General features: G+C 41.4%; 1 protein-coding gene across 6 annotated transcripts in view; it reads left to right on the forward strand.

Moving 5' to 3' along the window:
• The first annotated feature begins 9,571 nt into the window (after positions 1-9,571).
• rims1a (regulating synaptic membrane exocytosis 1a) overlaps positions 9,572-19,323 on the forward strand; it is a 110,084-nt gene continuing 100,332 nt past the window's right edge. For all 6 annotated transcript variants that reach the window (XM_006806963.2, XM_006806965.2, XM_006806966.2 and 3 more), the window contains exons 1-2: positions 9,572-10,113; positions 14,048-14,122. In XM_006806963.2, the coding sequence (XP_006807026.1) occupies positions 9,953-10,113; positions 14,048-14,122 (236 nt within the window). In that variant the 5' untranslated portion in view covers positions 9,572-9,952. The remainder of the gene's footprint in view (positions 10,114-14,047; positions 14,123-19,323) is intronic.

Raw genomic sequence — 19,323 nt, forward strand, 5'->3', positions numbered from 1 at the left:
TAGTAGTACCTTTGCCAATATCAAGGCAGTCCTTTTTTGGATTTCAAAGTAAAAGCCCTCTGAACTTTCCTTTCTGAGCTACTCTTTCGAGAATTTCAGAATGCTGTAAAAAGGAAAATTCTAATTTCACTCTAGAACAACAGCATACACCCTCACAGGGCTACCATGTCCGTGTCAAGTAAGTCTGGTTGTGCATTTCAAAGTAAGAGCCCTTTGAATTTGCCTGTATATGCACAACTTCTCAAATGAATTGAGGACACTGTTAAAAGGTAAATTGCTGTTTCCACAGGTTAATTGCAGTATATGTAGACACTATAGACCCTCACGGTGGCATTTCAAACTAAAACCCCTTTGAATTTGCTTGGATATGAGCTTTTTTTTTTTTTTAAATTAAGTAAGGGTGCTGTTAAAAGAAAAATTACTGTTTCTACAGTACAGTGAGTTCATGTCAACCATACAAGTCCTTACAGTGGTACCATGTCAATCTGAAGTCAGTCTGATTTTGCATTTCAGAGTAAATCCTCTTTGACTTTGTCTGTGTGACCTTACTTTTCAGTGACTTCAGAATGTTGTTAAAAGGAAAATCCCTGTGCTTATGGAATAATTCCACTTTAAATCCATAACATACTGCCTCAAAGCTGCACACTGTCAAAATCAAGTCTTTCTGGTCTTGGGTTTAAAAATAATTCTCTTTGTAAATGTTTTTATATGCAGTTTGGGTTCTTTATTCAGAATGATAATACCATGAATTATAAGATACTAGCAATTTCATCTTGATTTTACTTCACCTTTTATGATTTGATTCAGTCATAATCAAATTATTCTGATTTTGTATTTCAAAATGAAAACCTTTTGATATATTTAATATCAAAAGCACTCAGGTCATGTGACAGGGAAGAACTGATGAGTATCAAACATATTTAAGGGTAAAGGTACTGAAATTTAACAACTGATACACCAGAAGGCTGGAGCTCAAATGGCAGTTAAAAAGCATGAAGGGTGTGTGGAAAGGAATGAAGATAATTACTGTGACTAAGGTGAGAGGCAGTCAGTCAGCAGCCTAAAGAGAGCAAATGAGGTGAACAATTTTTTCAGCTGGTTCAGTTTGCAACTCTACTGGCTCTTCCACTCCACACTCTGGCCTCCAAACATCACTAATGTCTTTGATTATTCCCTAAGTAAACTTTGTGGCTTTAAACCTGCAAGGAAGGCTACAGGTTATGGTGGTATCAACCACAGGGCTCTGCTGACTCACCTACAGTTGCTTAAAAAAGCATTCGGCCCCCTTGAACTTTTACACATTTTGTCACATTACAGCCACAAACATGAATCAATTTTATTGGAATTCCACGTGAAAGACTAACACAAAGTGGTTACACGTGAGAAGTGGAATGAAAATCATACATGATTCCAAAAGGTTTTTACAAATAAATAACTGAAAAGTGGGGTTTGTGTAATTATTCAGCTCCCTGAGTCAATACTTTGTAGAGACACCTTTTGCTGCAATTACAGCTGCCAGTCTTTTAGCGTATGTCTCTACCAGCTTTGCACATCTAGCGACTGAAATCTTTGCCCATTCTTCTTTGCAAAACAGCTCCAGCCAGGGGCGATTTTAGCCCAGTTTTGGAGGTGCTTCAGCCAGCTGCCGTTAAACCCCGAAGAAGAAGAAGGAGCTGTGTCCACTGTTGCCAACTTAGCAACTTTGTCGCTATATTTAGCGAGTTTTCAGATCCCCTAGCGACTTTTTTTCTAAAAAAAAAGTCGCTAAAAAAAGACGTGAACGCGCATATCGCTTTTACTCTCAACAAGCAGCGGGTGCTGTAATGCAGTCAGTTCTTCTTTTACTCTTTTACTGTTATGCTGTTTTGTGGATCACAAGGTTTAAAACTACTTATAAACACACACACAAAGTAACTCCACCAGAGTGCCTATTTCGGGTCACTTTTGCCGGTCCAAGCCCAGGTAAAGGAACAGGGTTGGAATTGTGACATTAAAAAAAAAACAATAATTGCTAAAATAAATTTAATTTGTAGTTCTAAATAAACTCTAAATGCATTTAGGACGTTTTTTACTCACTTTATGTCTCTTCCACGATGTTATTTTTCTCTCCAACAACATAGGTTACAATGACATTAGCATGACCAATTATGCAAATTAGGTGATGACGTCATTTAGCGACTTCTAGCGACTTTTAGGACAACCAATAGCGATTTTCCTTACTGAGGAGTTGGCAACACTGGCTGTGTCCCAGAATTCATAGCGCGGCCCAGCTCAGTTTCCAACAATGGCGGCAGCTAGTTAGTTTTAATATTACTCTTATTATTCTTTCTGGGTCACAAAATAAACGTTTAGCATATTTTCAGGCGAGAATGTAGCTGTGTAAACCTCAAATATCTGCTCAGTTTATCAAGACACCACATATTTTCAAAAGCGCTCCGACGTTTTCAGAGACGTCTGTTACCCACTAGCTCGATAGCTAGCCGGGGGCAAGGCTCACTAGAGCCCGTGAGAACACCGGACTCCGGCAAATCGTTTTCAAACCCACTGCGGTCTTTCGCTACTCAGGTTAAACATATATAAGTCACTTAGATAACTTAAAAATGTTATTGTTTGGCTTTTTTTTGTATTTTATTTGTTTCTGATTAAATCAGTTAGGCTGAGATTAAAGTTATAGTTTTTACACAGCTGAATAAACGTCAAGCAGACAACTTATTATCAGAAGTGTGAGATGCTCGAGAATATACTCCGGTGTCCCGTTATATTTTAGATAACAATGAGTTTATTAAACTTCACCAAAACAATCTGCAAATTTCATTCAAATTTAATAAACTATCATCTTGTCTTTATTTTTAGTTAGCACAGACCTTAAACACTTAAAGCTGTAAGCTAATGATAGTTATATGAGAGCAGATGCATGCTGGTGCAATAAGCTGTACGCTGTACATCCAATGGATGCATGATCTGATTAGTCGACTAATTGCAAAAATAATCGGTGACTAGTCGACTATCAAAATAATCGTTTGTGGCAGCCCTAGTTGAAAACGTGTTTTCCGACGATGTTTGCTCTGTAGTAAAATTAGTGATATTTGACTGCCCTGTTAATCTCATTGAAATGTATACAGCCTATTGAAAAACTAAAACTTAACATTGTCCGTAGCCTGCTGTTGTTACCACTGTCCTGTTTGAAATGTAATGAGAGAAACTGGTTATTTTGCCATATGTGCATGTGCCAATATTGAACCCAAGGTACTAACTAGCTAACTGACTGGATGCCCATTAACCTTATAACTCCTGTTGTGTGTGTGTGTGTGTGTGTGTGTGTGTGTGTGTGTGTGTGTGTGTGTGTGTGTGTGTGTGTGTGTACAGATTGTCAGTCCAAAGAGGGAGAGAGGTAAGAGGGGAACATGAGGACAAAGTACAAGATCAGGAAGTACCAGGTAAGAAAACAGACAGGGAGTACTAACAGGCAAAACAGTAACTGTTAAACTGGCAAAGAAAAAGAAAGACAAACAACTAATACAAACAACTCATACAATCTGGAAGTTGTGTTCTCCCTATATTAAAGCTGCTACACAGAATCTGCAAAACAAACTGGGTTGTCAGCCCTGGCACTGCATTACCATATTGAGCTTCAGCAGAGGAAGTCACGGTTGCCAAAGACTTTATAAAGCTCAAGAGTGAGGCTGGTGCCATTCCAGATATGTTAACATTGTACAATCTTCTGGATAATCAGATCTTCCCCAAACTGAAAACTGTTATTCAGGTTGCCCTAACAAACCCAGTTAGCAGCTGTAGCTGTGAAAGGTCTTTTAGTGTCTTGAGTCAGCTCCATACCTGGCTGAGAAGGACCATGGGTCAAAGCAGACTCCAGCACCTGGCTGTGATGTCAGTTGAGAAAGAGATGCGTGAGAGACTTGACCACCAAAATGTGATAAACAGATTTACCAACCTCAAGGTGAGGCGACATAGGTTAAAAGAAAAGAAAAAATCTGCAGAGCCATAGTAGTATCTGCAGTAAAGATCTTTTCATACATTGTATACATTGTACCAAAGGCCAAGTGTCTCCATTTTCTAATAATATTTTGTACATTTCAAGGACTCTTCTATTTTTGGAGTGTATTTTTTATGTATCTGTATTGTATTATACATACACTTTAGAAGTGAATCTCTGTCCAAAAAATGCACACAGTTTACTTTTTACTCACTATGAGCATCATTCATCATTTTTCCCCAGTAATTAAGGTTAGGATATGTATTTTTTTTTTTTAATTCCAATCCATTCTTCTTTGGCAGCATTTTAATAACCTTGATCAGATTTGATGGTTTTGTTACAGACTTTTCAAAAAAGTGTTTTGCTATTCTTTCAAAAATGTGGGGATTAAATTGTGTTAAAATGTACAAAACAGTGATGTCATGTTTTGTGACGAGGACCCAGGCACAGAGAGACTTGATGAATTTAAGAAACTTATGATTTAATAAAGGAATTTGCAGACTTGCACAGAGAGGGTAAAATTATGATGACTGATAATGGAGATGAAGACAACAGACGATGAGGACAGGGAGGAACAGGGGTTTAAATGCACCAAGGAGGCAGTCAGAGAGAACTCGGGACAACTGGAGGCATTTAGGGATGCAGGGACTGACAGAGACGGGGAAGAAGTCTCATTGTGATGAGTAAAGTTTACCTTGCCTGGATGGGCAGCTCTCTGGGTGCTCAGCACCCCCAAAGCTCTGATCCTAGAATCGCCCCTGGCTCCAGCTCAGTCAGATTAGATGGACAGCGTTTGTGAACAGCAGTTTTCAGATCTTGCCACAGATTCTCGATTGGATTTAGACACCAGACAGGTCAGGAATAAAGTTATTGAGAAATTTAAAGCAGGCTTAGGCTACAGAAAGATTTCCCAAGTCTTGAACATCCCACGGAGCACTGTTCAAGCGATCATTCAGAAATGGAAGGAGTATGGCGCAACTGTAAACCTACCAAGACAAGGCCGTCCACCTAAACTCACAGGCCGAACAAGGAGAGCGCTGATCAGAAATGCAGCCAAGAGGCCCATGGTGACTCTGGACGAGCTGCAGAGATCTACAGCTCAGGTGGGGGAATCTGTCCATAGGACAACTATTAGTCGTGCACTGCACAAAGTTGGCCTTTATGGAAGAGTGGCAAGAAGAAAGCCATTGTTAACAGAAAACCATAAGAAGTCCTGTTTGCAGTTTGCCAAAAGCCATGTGGGGGACACAGCAAACATGTGGAAGAAGGTGCTCTGCTCAGATGAGACCAAAATGGAACTTTTGGCCAAAATGCAAAACGCTATGTGTGGCAGAAAACTAACTCTGCACATCACTCTGAACAAACCATCCCCACTGTCAAATATGGTGGTGGCAGCATCATGCTCTGGGGGTGCTTCTCTTCAGCAGGGACAGGGAAGCTGGTCAGAGTTGATGGGAAGATGGATGGAGCCAAATACAGGGCGATCTTGGAAGAAAACCTCTTGGAGTCTGCAAAAGACTTGAGACTGGGGCGGAGGTTCACCTTCCAGCAGGACAACGACCCTAAACATAAAGCCAGGACAACAATGGAATGGTTTAAAACAAAACATATCCATGTGTTAGAATGGCCCAGTCAAAGTCCAGATCGAAATCCAATCGAGAATCTGTGGCGAGATCTGAAAACTGCTGTTCTCAAACGCTGTCCATCTAATCTGACTGAGCTGGAGCTGTTTTGCAAAGAAGAATGGGCAACGATTTCAGTCGCTAGATGTGCAAAGCTGGTAGAGACATACGCTAAAAGACTGGCAGCTGTAATTGCAGCAAAAGGTGTCTCTACAAAGTATTGACTCAGGGGGCTGAATAATTACACACACCCCACTTTTCAGTTATTTATTTGTAAAAAATGTTTGGAATCATGTATGATTTTCGTTCCACTTCTCACGTGTACACCACTTTTTGTTGGTCTTTCACGTGGAATTCCAATAAAATTGATTCATGTTTGTGGCTGTAATGTGACAAAATGTGTAAAAGTTCAAGGGGGCTGAATACTTTTGCAAGCCACTGTAGCTGTCTGTGATCTTGAGTAACATTTACAACCTGTTTCTGAAGCAGGAGAAGACACTGCTGTTATGGAACCTATTTTGTCTGGTTCCTGTATTGATGAAGTCAACACCATCAGCGTTTACGAACTATCAACCAACTGCCATCATGTGTGATAAAGGACAATAAAGGACAGGATGAGAGCATGGTGTCTATCTGGGTGTCCATGCTGAAAACTGGATGAACTGGAAGACCAACACAGTAACAATATACAAAAAGAGGAAAAAGTATGTTGTGTTTAAATTATTGCATTATCCATGCTGAAGTGTGGGCTTATACTTTGAAATTAAATATCAGATTGACTTGACATTGACATAATACCCCTGTGAGGGTGTTAACTTTTCTATAGATTGCAATCAGCCTGTGGAAACAGGAATTTTCTTTTTTACAGAATTCTGAAGTTATGAAAGACTAACTCAAAAGGGAAAATTCAAAGGGCTTTTACTTTAAAGTCCAAAAGATGACGGCCTAGATATTGATAAGGTACTATTAGAGGGTGTGTCCTGTGGATCTAACGTGTGGAAACAAGACTAGCTAATATTTGTTATTATGAGCTAAATGTGTTAATGCTGAAGCTGAATTCAATCGATGTTGGCTTGTATTTTTAAATCAGATCTTGCTTATAATAATAAGAAATAATCGTATTCTGTAAAAAATGACACATTGGTTAAACAGCTTCAGGACCTGAATAGGTCATTTTGAAATGCTCTGACATCATGTTAATCATGATACATTTGCAGTGTTACACTTAAAAATATTGTGGTGTCTTCAAAGTCTGAAAAGAAAATAATAATTTTCTGTGTTTTTATTAACTTCTTGTTTTCTTTTACATACAACAAAGACATTTTTAAGCACTTAAAACCTTCCACTCAGTGAGGGTCCAGCCCTCAGTGTAACCGTACTACATTAAACTCAGAGTTTTATGTGAGACAGGTGTAGCTGGATGAACTGTACAATTAGTCTCCAACAATAATTTACAAAAACATTATTTGACAGTCACTTTAGGCTAAGGCGGGGATGTTTTTGGTGTCTTGTGTGTCAGCGTGCCACTGGCTCTCAACTAACAGCAACAGGCCACCAGTGTGCTGACCGTGGTGCTGAAACAGAAACTGTGAGTTTACAGTGAGGTCTGAGCTCCTGTGGTTTACAAAGCAACATGCAGAGGTCTTTGAGAGGAACTTAATGAGGAACTTATGGAACTTTGTTTATTTCGGAATCAAAATATGCTTAATAATAAAGCGAAATATATTCTCTTTTTCTTGCCAAATCAGCATTTCTGGCTAAAAATAGACGAGATGTGTTTCTATATTTAGATCACTGTAACACACGATCTTGTCTCACACAGTTTGTGGGATCTACAGTCCCCATCTGCGGTTTATCTCCCGTATATGAATAGGACAGTTTCGGCAGACCACACATTCTGTAATTAGAGGGTTGCATACTGACATACTGTCAATGTCACCTTATAAGCGTACATATGTGGTAAACCTCACGCTCCCTTCTGAGTGTTTTTCAGCATGGGGAAGTACTGTGTGTAGTGGGAGTAAGGGTTGCTAGAAGGGTAGACAAGGAGGAAAGAAAGGAGAGAGAGAGAGAGAGAGGAAGGAAGGAGGGAGAAAAAAGAGAGATTCACGTCATCCTAACACGCAATCATTGGTGGGAGAGGAGGAGGAGAGTCCCTGCACTCTTACTGCAAAGGGTTTCCTGCAGTGCTAGAAAAGGGTTCTTTAGCCCTGCATTCATTCATTTAAATCCAGCCTGTGTGTTTTAGATTTCTCCCTTTTTATAAGAATTTTGATTCATAATCTTTCTATCACTGTATTTTTTCTTTTCTGTTCTGTATGAGAAAGCCTGGAAATAACAATGGAAGAAACAGCATCGCTTAGATTTGGAGCCATGGAAGGTGTAAATAGCTCTCATTGTTTACTTGAAGACCCAAACATGATTAACATGCTACTGTAAAGCAGTTATTATATCATAAACATATTTTAAAAAACATATTTCTGCCTGCATGCATTGTAATACAATTGTATCTTTGCTGAAGTCCCTTGGTGTAAGCTGTAAATTTGATGTTATGTGTGCCACATAAACTGTATACTGAAAATGGATGAAATGTGAATCCAGTGCACAAATGCCTCCAAACTGAATTCTCTCTGACAGCCAGCAGGGGGCAACTCATTTGGTGGAAAAGAAGTCTGGTTGTATGGGGGTCCACAGGAAAATAGCCTCTGGCTCCTTTGCTCTATGTGCTCCTAGTAAAGACTTTTCTGAAGATTTTATGATCTCAGTCACTATTTTCAAGTCTTATTAATAACAACACAATATATATTTGGTAAATTGTGGCCCCCACTGGAAACTAACAGCAGCTTGTGCTGCAGTGCAGCTTGGGCCGGCCTACCGTGTGAGTGACAAGCTGCTTTACTGTAACAAAACAGTGTCTTTTGTTTCTCTACTCCTTGATTGTGACATCTGGTTTGAAAAGCTAAGATGGTGAAAACCAAAAATGGTCAGTCAAGTCTTCAAAAACAGCAGGTTGCCAACTCATGGATGACATCATGGTAGCTTTGGGTTTGCCATTTAAGGAGTTTTTTTTTTTTTAAAGTATTTTTCTAAGTTGAGCTAAAAACGGGCATACTTTTCCTTTATTAAAGGGATCCTCAGTTTTTTGACCCTCAATTAAAGCTCCTTAATGAAATATAAAATATATCCTAATTAAGTCTAAATGTGGTTTAAACTCTTGAAACAGACAACAAGAATAAATTAAGAGCTACATATAATTATATAGTAATATGTAATAATAGTGTAATAAGGGTAAGATTAGCCCCAACCTCGACTCACTTCTTTAGATATTTTCCTTCAAAATATCCCGAAGCTACCCTGTTTTTTCTCCCACATTTTAATTATGATTACGAACCGGTATGTAGTGAAAAATACACCAGGACTTTTTGTTTTAAAACACAACGCTATGAATAAAAGGATTCGTGTTTGGGTGCAGTCACACGGCGTTAAACCCGCACAGTGGACCCTTAAAGGAACCCTTTATTTCCCGTGTGTGCTATAGACAGCCGTGAGCGCGCATCTTAACGGTGAGTGGAGCCCCCATTCTCAAATGAGGGCTGCGCACTCCCGCCGCAAGAGGAGTGAACGCGCTCGAGGGGCTGCGGTCCCATTGACTGTTCCGTCTCCCTGACAGCAGCATCAGCGGCGGCGCTGGAAAACAAGAAGTCGCCGCCTCGCCCCGCAGCCAAACAGCCGGCCCCGGCTCACCGAGCGAAGACCTGAGCCGCCTTTGGGGGACCCCCACCCCCCCCGCTCCCCCCTCCTCCTCCACCTCCTCCTCCTCTCTGCCCGGCCTGAAGGAAGGAAAAGAGGTCCTCCTCCCGCGAGTCATCATCCCGAGCGAGCGAGCGAGCGACCGCCGGAGACATGGGCTCCCCGTGAAACGGAGGCGGTGGAGGGGAGAGGCGGGCGGGCGGGCGGTGGGAGGGGGGAGAAGACAGCGGAGCAGCAAGAGGGAGAAGGAGCGGCTAAAACCGGGAACCAAAGCGCCACATCCACCGCTACCACCACCACCACCTCTACTACTACTACTACTACTACCGCAGCTAGCGCCGAGCCCGCTGCCGCTGCCGCCGCCGCCCTGGGTGCCCCCCGCCACCGTCATGGGAACTCCGCATCAGATGCTCCAACCGCCGCTTTGTCCGTGGGCCATGTCGTGATCCGTGGGCTCCGCCAGCGGGTTTTCTATCCGTGATCCCGACCGAGGCTAGGAGGGAAGAGGAGGAGGAAGAGGAGGAGGTGGGAGAGAGGGAAGAGGAAGGGGGGCAAGGTGGTGGTGGTGGTGGCGGCGGCGGCGGGGAAGATGTTTGCCTCGGTGGGCCCTCGGGGCGGCCCGCGCCCACCCGTCGCCCCGGCCATCCCGGAGCCGGACCTCAGTCACCTGACGGAGGACGAGAGGAAGATAATCATGGCTGTGCTGGCTCGGCAGCGGGAGGAAGAGGCGAAAGAGGAGGCCATGTTAAAGTAAGAGAGGGAAAGCAAAAAGATAATGTGTGTGTGTGTGTGTGTGCGTGTGTGTGTGTGTGAGAGAGAGAGAGAGAGAGGAAGACTAGGCCTGGGCAGTTTCCATTCTGAAGTCCATGAAAGTCTGCTCTGTATGGACACAATGTGACAGCTGCAGGACCCGGGCTCCTCTCCACTGTATGTGATCATGTGTGTATGTGTGTGTGTACATCCTGTAGGTCCCTCCACACACTCACTCACAGGCCCACGTAGCCTGCAGCTCTGTGCCGGAGGAACCTCACAGGCTTTAGTCCATGCATGTCCAGTTCACAGATTTGGAATGCTCCTGTGGGGAGGCCCGCTGGATGTAAGGGCTCAGGTGTAACTTGTTAGGGGAGGGAAGAAGAAGAAGGGAAGGGGTGTGTCACCCAGCAGCAGCAGCAGCATCCTCCCAGATGAATCATACACATTTCTCTTCTGCACTTCTTTCCTTGAGATTGTCATCATCACCCAACGCCACTGCCCGAGTCAGGTGAAAAGTATTTGTACTTCCCCTGAAATATTTCAGCAGGAAATTGCAGGAGGCTCAGTGAAGCCTGGCACTGAGAATAGTAAAGCCCTCCCTGTTGGCTTTTATCTGTGCAGCATCCATCTCAACAGCTGCTGTTCTCAGCTCTGGGGTGCGGTTGAGCCTTTCCCAGCCTTATGCACTGTATGTAGGCCAGTGCTCTTGCAGCAGACATCACACAAGCTGTTAAAGAAACAGTGGGCCTCTAGCAGGGAAGGAAAAGGTGCCTGTGTCATGTTATTTTGAATCAAGAGTGACTTACATTGCTGTGTGTATCCTACCTCTTCTCCCCCACATTAAATGGAGAAAAGTCTGCTCCAGTTTGTTGCAGCAATCGGCGCAGGAACGAACCTATATGTTCACCCCCCCTCCACCATCCCCCACACTCCTTACCCCCCACCCCCAGGACCAGAAAATGCATCAAGTTTAAGCGACGCCTTTTCTCATGTTTTCTGCACGTTATGCACGGGAGCCGCACGCATGCATGTGCAAAGAAAGGCAGAACGACCCACCTAAGAGAGGCGCTCCTCAAGCTTTACGTCCCTGTTCTATTTTAAGCCCTCTGTGCAGAACGATGGCCCAGCACTGGAACGGAAGATCGATTCATTGCTTCTAAAGAAGGAAATGTCCAGTATATAGCTGCGGCCCTAAGTGGTTATGCATCATTTTCAGTGATGTATTAAAGAGCTGTGGATTCACTCATGTCATAGTGAGGAAGCTGCGGATAAGGCTGTCAGCACACACATGTCCAAGCCTATATAGGCTTCAGCACTGTTTTCTCTCACCAGTGTTTGGATTGAGTTAGCAAAGCAGTGTGTATGTGTGTGTGTGTTCGTACGATTGTTTCTGCACTGAAAAGCTGCACTGGTTGGTTGACTAATACATGCGTGCTAAGTGTACCAGGAGTAGGGAAGTGTGGGCTGTAATGAACAGAGGCAGAGAATACGCTCCACTTACGAGCTGTTTAAGATATACTCACATCAGTTTACTTTCTATTAATGCGCATATGTTCACAGTGCATGCGTGCAAACCTCACTTTAAAGCCACAGCAATAATGGGCATGATTTGTATTCTGCTTTCAATGATCTGAGGTAGAAAAATGGAAATCGAAAGCAATAATAATTTCAATAATCGATGAGTGGTGTCTCTGGCCACACTCTGGTTTAAATTCAATATAAAGAGATGTCATAATAGTACAAATGTTTGCATTTTATCCAGTGTTAAGCAGAAACTCCATGGCCATTACCCATTAAAACGGGGTTGCTGGTGACCCGTCTAGGTTTAGAGTTATTGTTGGCTTCAAAGCCACATACTGAATTGTACAAAGTCTCATACTTCCATTTTGGTATTACAGTTTTTCTTCTAGAAGCTTTTTCATTTCACTGTTCCATCCATCCATTTTCTCAAACATTGTCCAATTCAGAGTTGCCAGTCCTAGCTGTGATTGGGCAAGACCTGGGGTACACTCCTGACAAGTCACCACACAATGGGAGGACTTTGGCTGCTCCAAACAGAAAAAAACGTCAACTTAACTCAAATCCTAGAAGCATTGCCTGATGGGTGTACAATGTAGAAGTACTGTATGATAAAGGTTCCTCAAATTGATAACTTATTTTTCTATTTTTATAGAGGGCTCCCATGTGTTACTTGTCTCACCTTGAAGACAAAACACAGAGGAAACACCAGAAGCTCAAATAGATAAAGAATCTTTTGTACTATACATATGTGATATGTGCTCAAATTTGACTGCTGACCTGGTTAGAGTTAGTTAGACAAGCACCTCTTATGGAATTTCTGCTTGTCTGGCATATGTACGCCTTTAACAGAGGAACCGTGCATGTATGAGAATTTATTTGAACTGTAACACCTTCTAGAAACACATCTTCTAGCTTCTGAAGATGTGCTTGTTTAGCCTGTGCCTAAGATACAGCTTAGTAGTTCTAACCGTCATGTAGGCTATGAGGATGCTGAACTTTGCCTTTTGTATGATTGACAAATAAGTTATAGTTTCATATAATATTGAATCTATTACTGTACCAAATATTAGGCTGTGATTTTACGCTAACACAGTGGAATCTTTAACATGAAATATTCAGCCTTGATGCTTGCTATGATGGATTACACAACCCAAGGATGTTTCTCTATGAGTTTAGTACCATGTACAAAGTAAAACAGTACTTTTTTTTAACCCCTTTTTTTTGAAAGAATTGTCATATTATACACCGGGGTAACCCAAGGTTTTCGAAGCTACCTTTACTGTCATTGTATAAGCACTTAAACTGTCAGTAGAAGAGATATCTCGATTCCTGATGTGCCAAAAGTGTCTCATAATGAACGAGCAGGGTACCCACGGTATTGACAATAAAAAGAAACGTCTTCTGTTTTAGACAGTGTGGGTGTTGGCGGGGAATTCTCTCTTGAGTTCCCTCTGTGATCAGACTGATCAGAGCCTGCTGTTCATGTTTATGGATGAGATGGTTTTGAATCACACTGTGGATGTGTCAGTGGACATACTGAAAGCATGTCACTGTTGTCTAAGGCCCGTCATTGATGCCTAGCGGTATCCCGATTGCTCCCAAGATAAAAAGTGTTGATTCGAACCTGTTTCAAGCAGATTTCTGCTAAAACTGAACAAGTAAAATTGAAAAAATAAAATTGAATAAGGGACGGCACGGTGGCACGGTGGTTAGCACTGTTGCCGCACAGCAAGGAGGTCCTGAGTTCAGTTCCACCATCAGGCCGGGGTCTTTCTGTGTGGAGTTTGCATGTTCTCCCCATGTTTGCGTGGGTTCCCTCTGGGTACTCCGGCTTCCTCCCACCGTCCAAAGACATGCAGTTTGTGGGGATAGGTTAATTGGTTAATCCAAATTGCCCATAGGTGTGAATGTGAACGCAAATTGTTGTCTGCGACAGACTGGCGACCTGTCCAGGGTATACGCCGCCTCTCGCCCTATGACAGCTGGGATAGGCTCCAGAAAAGGATAAGTGGAAGCGGATGGATGAAAATTGAATAAGGACTGAGAAAACAATGCCAGGACACAAAGTTTTATGTAGATAAGAAGATAATTATTGACATTAGAAGCTAGCATGTAATGTACCAAAATGAACCAATATGTAACTGAATTCTGGACTAATTGTCATGCTTAGGTGTTTCAGCTTATAGGAGAGAAACATTAAGACAGGTCTGCCATGCTTTGTCAGACAGCAGGATTCAGGGCAGATGCCTGGTAGAAGTTATAAAGGGATAGATGTGAACTTAACCCTAGCCTTTACCCCAAGGCTGTCACTGGTGACTTGTTCAATGTTAGGAGGACGAAGCACATAAATTAAACAAAATCATAGCAAAACGCTGGACTAACTGCACTTTTCTAACTTTGTGTTTTTCAGAGAAGAAAAGCCTATCCAAGCCAGAACAGTGAACCTGGTTGGACAGAAGAAACCCCCGCAGCAAAACGACGTCCGGTGAGTGCCAACAGCTACTCTTTAACCACCAGGTCAATACCACCCCATCGATGTGGAACTGGCCCTAAGTTGCTAAAAATGCGAGCTAACATTTGCTTTTGCGTCACTTTAGCATCAAGTCGCCTTTCTGGCCTCAATCTCCAATCAAGACGGTGTTTCTCATGTTTGTTGTGAAATTCAGTTTTACACCTCAGATGAATCAGCGGTATTAAAGATAAACACGCACGATGGTGATTATTTTTTGCAAGTGTGACTCAAGCCATTATTATGCAATTTGCATAATACCTTAAGTGGAACAGAAATACACGGCACGTCATTTAGACTTTTATATTTATTTTTTATATTTATTAAACTTTTATTTTAGCATTCTGTCTCTCTAAGACACACAGAAACAGAGCTACTGCTGTCTATCATCTGTCAGGCGGCAACCTACAGAGCTTCCGCTGTAAAGAAGGACATGGTTGGTCTGATGAGTCCAGTCCAGAGCCTGAGTCATTAGAGACTAGCTGATGTTATCTTCCTCCTCCGTAGAGTGGCTGGCTAAAGGCTGGATTCAGATGCTCTGTGTGTCTCACAATTTGCTCGTCTCTTCTGCCAAAACTGCTCGTCTGGAGGAATGACTTCTATCATGCGGTTGTGTGACTTTCGCGTCATCTTCCTCTCACATGTTCGAACAGATTTATGCAACATGAGGCATCATTTTCCTTTAGAAAAAACCCACCTAAGATCCTTAAATCCAAGTTTCAAAAGCAAATGGAATTTATGTTTTGTTTTCTTGCCTTCTGAAATCAGATGCAATGTAACAGTTTTTTTTGATTTTGATGCGGATTTCTGAATTTATACAATCTTTGGCATTTCAAACTTGGTGATGGCAGAAAAAAACTTCAGGTTTTACTAGAAAAACCTGAAGATTGTCAGGGAGAGTATAGTGATTTGATTTTGTCCATATCTCAAATGCTTAGCAATCCTCTCGTTGTTTTAGCTGATATAATCTCTGCTGTCTAGTAACCTATAAGTGTTCAGTCTTTTTTATGGACTTGTCAGCTAGCTGTGATCCCTGTACTCTTCTGTTGAGCTGTGACGTTGAGACCACAAAGCCCTGGGGGTTATGGGAAATGGTGCCTCCTAAAGACTGCTAAAAAGCTGAATTAGCAACAATGTCTCAGCTGAAAGGCTTTATCGTTTTTCTTTAGAATGAATGGAAATGTCAGTGGAGTATGTAAACTAGGTTTTGTTCTAGTCATGTTTACTCACTAGCTTTGTTGCTGGAAGCTGGTGCTGTACACAAACCTTTAGGATGGATGCATGCTTCTGAAGACACATAAAACTGTTTTAGGTAGAGATGAAGAATGAAAAGAAGAAACTGCTATGCTCACCTACTATGTAGCATAGAGAAGGTAAGCACTGTCCCTTAGCTAGCATAATGCAGCTTTCTACCTGGAAAACATTCTCCCTATATACAGTCAAGCTAACTGGCTGTTAGCTGTTTGCTGGCTGCTTGCTAAGTGAAAATGAGATCTCTTCCAGTTAGTTATTTTTTTTCTTTTAACTCTGTTTTATATTTCATTCACTGTAAAAGAGGATACAGCAATCTAATAATACCTTCTTCTATAATAATAAGTCTCTCTTCTCTGTCAAAGGTTAGCATGATCATATATTGCACTAAAGCTAAACTTCAAACCAAAGATCTTTATCACACTTGCACTTTAATTTAGTATTCATAATTATTATAGTAATATATTATTAGTATTCAATCACTTGTAACTACGAATCACTATATTTTTGTTAGCTTAGATTTATAGTTTGCCTCATACTAGATTTATTGGGCTGGTGTCTAGACCCATTTTTTGGGAATTAAGATTTCTGTTTAAGATACATATCTATAGAGATCAGCCTGTATTCTTTACATAATACACCATATGGACAACAGCTTGGGAAACCTACACATTAGTCCTGCAGGAGCCATGGAAACCCATGCCACGAGGCTTCTGGTGCACAGTTTTTATGCTAACCTTAGCACAGGAGGTTTGTACCTGTGCAGGTGTAGGAGCTGATCACTGGTTTCCTTTATGCACTGTGGGCCTTAGCAGTCAGTGACCCCGCTCTGTGATGGTCTGTGAGTTCATGGCTGAGTGGTTGTGGTTCTAAAATGTTTTCACTTTGTAAAAATACCACTTACATCAAGGAATCATCATGGGATCATGGACTCTCTATTATGGGGAAAGAAATTTCACAAACTGACTTGTTGCAGGAATGGTATTCTATTACAGTACCATGCTCGAATTCAGTTTTTTAGATGTTGTCCAATACTTTTGTCTATCTTTTACGTATGCAGTGTCATAGTGTACATTTAAAAGAAAAAACACTTGAACTAGACTGAAGGAATCCAGTGACATGTTACTGTGTGGGACATTTTGCTGACATGGTTTGGGTCCATTTGTCCCCTTAGAGGAGGGATGTCAAACTCATTTTACATCGTGGGCCACATACAGCCCACTTTGATCTCTAGTGGGCTGGATCAGTGAAACTCCCCCTTCCGATAAGTGTAAAGAAGTATAACTACACACTTAATCATAATGTATACTTTATTGATCCCCATTGGGAAATTCCTCTCTGCATTTAGCCCGAGGAGCAGTGTGTAGGGATGGTACCTTGCTTAGCTGTAATCAAACCCCCAACCTTTCGATCATGGGGCCACCACTATACCTACTGAGCTATCCCTGACCCGATACCTGAGACATCTTAATATTATTATACAGAAAAAGTTCTAGTAGTTCATTGGCCAGAATAACCTATTATTATTAAATAGAAACATTTTGTTAATTCACTAAAAATTCATTTTTTCTATGTGGCCCAATTGTAAAAAACAGAAATTTCTATAGCAGATAGTGAAAAACAGGAGCTTTCCTGTCATTTCAGTGTTAAGCTATTACTTAGTTACTTTTGTGTCATACAAATGGTCATGGGGAAGGTCTTTATCAGTAGCAAAAGCTGTTCCACCTTTAAAAATACAGTTAAAAGTCCAAAACGTATGCCCTCTTTCAAAATCTAATCTAGTGGGCCAGATTTGGGGTCTTTGCCGGGCTGATTTTGGCCCCCGGGCCCTATGTTTGATACCCCAGCTTTAGGGGAAAAAGCCACTGCAAATCAAAATAAAGTTTTTTGGGGTGATCACCGTTATCCTATGACAATACGACATTTTTATCCCAATGGAGTGGTCTCCTAGAATAACACTTCACCCATCTATAAGGTATATAGGTCACTGAATGGTTTGATTAATGTCAAAATCATCAGATCTCAACCCAGTGTATAATGATTGGAGATTTTAGACAGACATGTCAAAAGATATGTAAGCTGTCTTCCTGTTCTATAGATATATAACCAGAATACAACTTGAGCCCATTAAGACAGTTGAGTCGAGTCTCCTTGAGTCACACTCATTGGCCAAGGCTCATTCAGACTCGATTCAATATAAGTTTACTCACCCAGCGTTATCTCAGGATGGTGGTGCATTAGATGAGACCTCTTACTCATAGCATTCCCACAGTATTTTGATTTATTTAATAAAATATCAATATTTGGTGTCCCTGTATTGCTGCAGAAATTATTGTGAGATATACAGTAGCGATTGTTTCTTCCACCCCTTGTCAGTACTTTTCAATAGAAATGATATATCGTCAGGCTGAGCTTTCATCTATAGGGTGAAGGTCCTTTTATTCAGTATATCATTAAATGTTTTCATGGCATACCTACAAACAATGCTTATCAGTAAAGTTACTTCTTCCTGCCGTCTTTATTCCAACTTTGGAATAAAGTACTGCAAATTATTTTGTCGTAGTATTTTGTTGGTTTCTTAAGGAAGTGAAAGTCAAAACTCAACATTAACCACTAGAATAATGTTCAGCTTTTCAATAGGCATCCTTTAGTTAAAACAGTACAAAGTTATGAGAAACTGGACACAATCTATTATTAAAAAAGTCAATTATGAGTTTGATCCAGGATTGTATGAAGGAACGTCTGTTTGCTGAGCTTGTGCAGTCTTTTGTTGGCGAATATGATAATAAGGCAATCCAAGTACGCCAGAACCTTGAACCTTGATCATAATACTCGCATCAATCAATTATCTAGGAAACTCCAATGATTCTGTATTGACTAACGTTGCAACTTTCATGTGTAGATTTATTGTGTGAAATATACTTTGGGCTTTAGCGTTGCCAGCAAAGCCTATTTACTTCTACATACTTGTAAATTGAACACTCCAGTTCATTAGCAAGCTTTCCAGCAAACATCCTACTGAGAGTGCAGGTGGTTAGAGGTTAGCTTTCTCCGAAATAACCCTTCCCATCTCATCTCCAATTAGTGGGAATTGGATGCTTGATGGGTTGGTCAGAAACAATTCTTTATAATGGAACTGCTCAGTGATCATCTTTCCAGCGCTGCGTGTGTGTCTGTGTGTGTGTGTTTTAAAGTCTGCTTATTTGATCAGTAGTCGTTAATACAGACCTGAATTGCCAGTGCTGCTTTAAAAACACTCTTTGATGTCATACGAGGACCCCCGTCTTCGTTGGCTTATTTGTGGACTGAAAACCGGGTTTCCATGCATTCCTGTTTGCAGTGACGTCTGCAGCCAGAAATTGTTTTTTTTTCCTGCCACACAATGATCAAAGGATAAAGCTTGTTTATGTGCTATTTGCACTGTATGTGTGTTGGAGTGTGTGTGAGTGTGTCGCTGGATCAGAAAGTGAGGTGAGATTACAGAGTAAGTCAGCTGGAGCACATCTGCTTTTCTGAGGAATCCCACAATATGACCCTCATTTTTAACATTTTACAATCTGCGCTTATCTGGTTAGTGTTCCCCACGCAATTCCTGTGAACACCAGACGTTACAGTCACTTTTCCTTCAGCCTTTCATGGGGCACTGAACGGGGACAGAGACAATATCATGTCTGTAAAGCAACCACTGGAATAACTGCTGAGCTACTATAAGCATACATGTAATTTCTGAGATTTGGTTAAATTTAAATAAAAGTGCATTGGGCAGACACCACCTAGCAGCGTCTGGGGCTACAAAAATGAACAAAATGTGAAAATGTCAAAAACCTCACTTCCTAGATTGGCCACTTGAGGCACCTTAGAGTTAAAATACCAACAAAAACAACAATTACGTTACACCCTGGTATGAGTAAATGATACTTTCATCT

The sequence above is a fragment of the Neolamprologus brichardi genome, chromosome 13 (genome assembly GCF_056152115.1).
Source record: "Neolamprologus brichardi isolate AB-2024 chromosome 13, ASM5615211v1, whole genome shotgun sequence".
In the NCBI taxonomy this organism is placed as follows: domain Eukaryota; kingdom Metazoa; phylum Chordata; class Actinopteri; order Cichliformes; family Cichlidae; genus Neolamprologus; species Neolamprologus brichardi.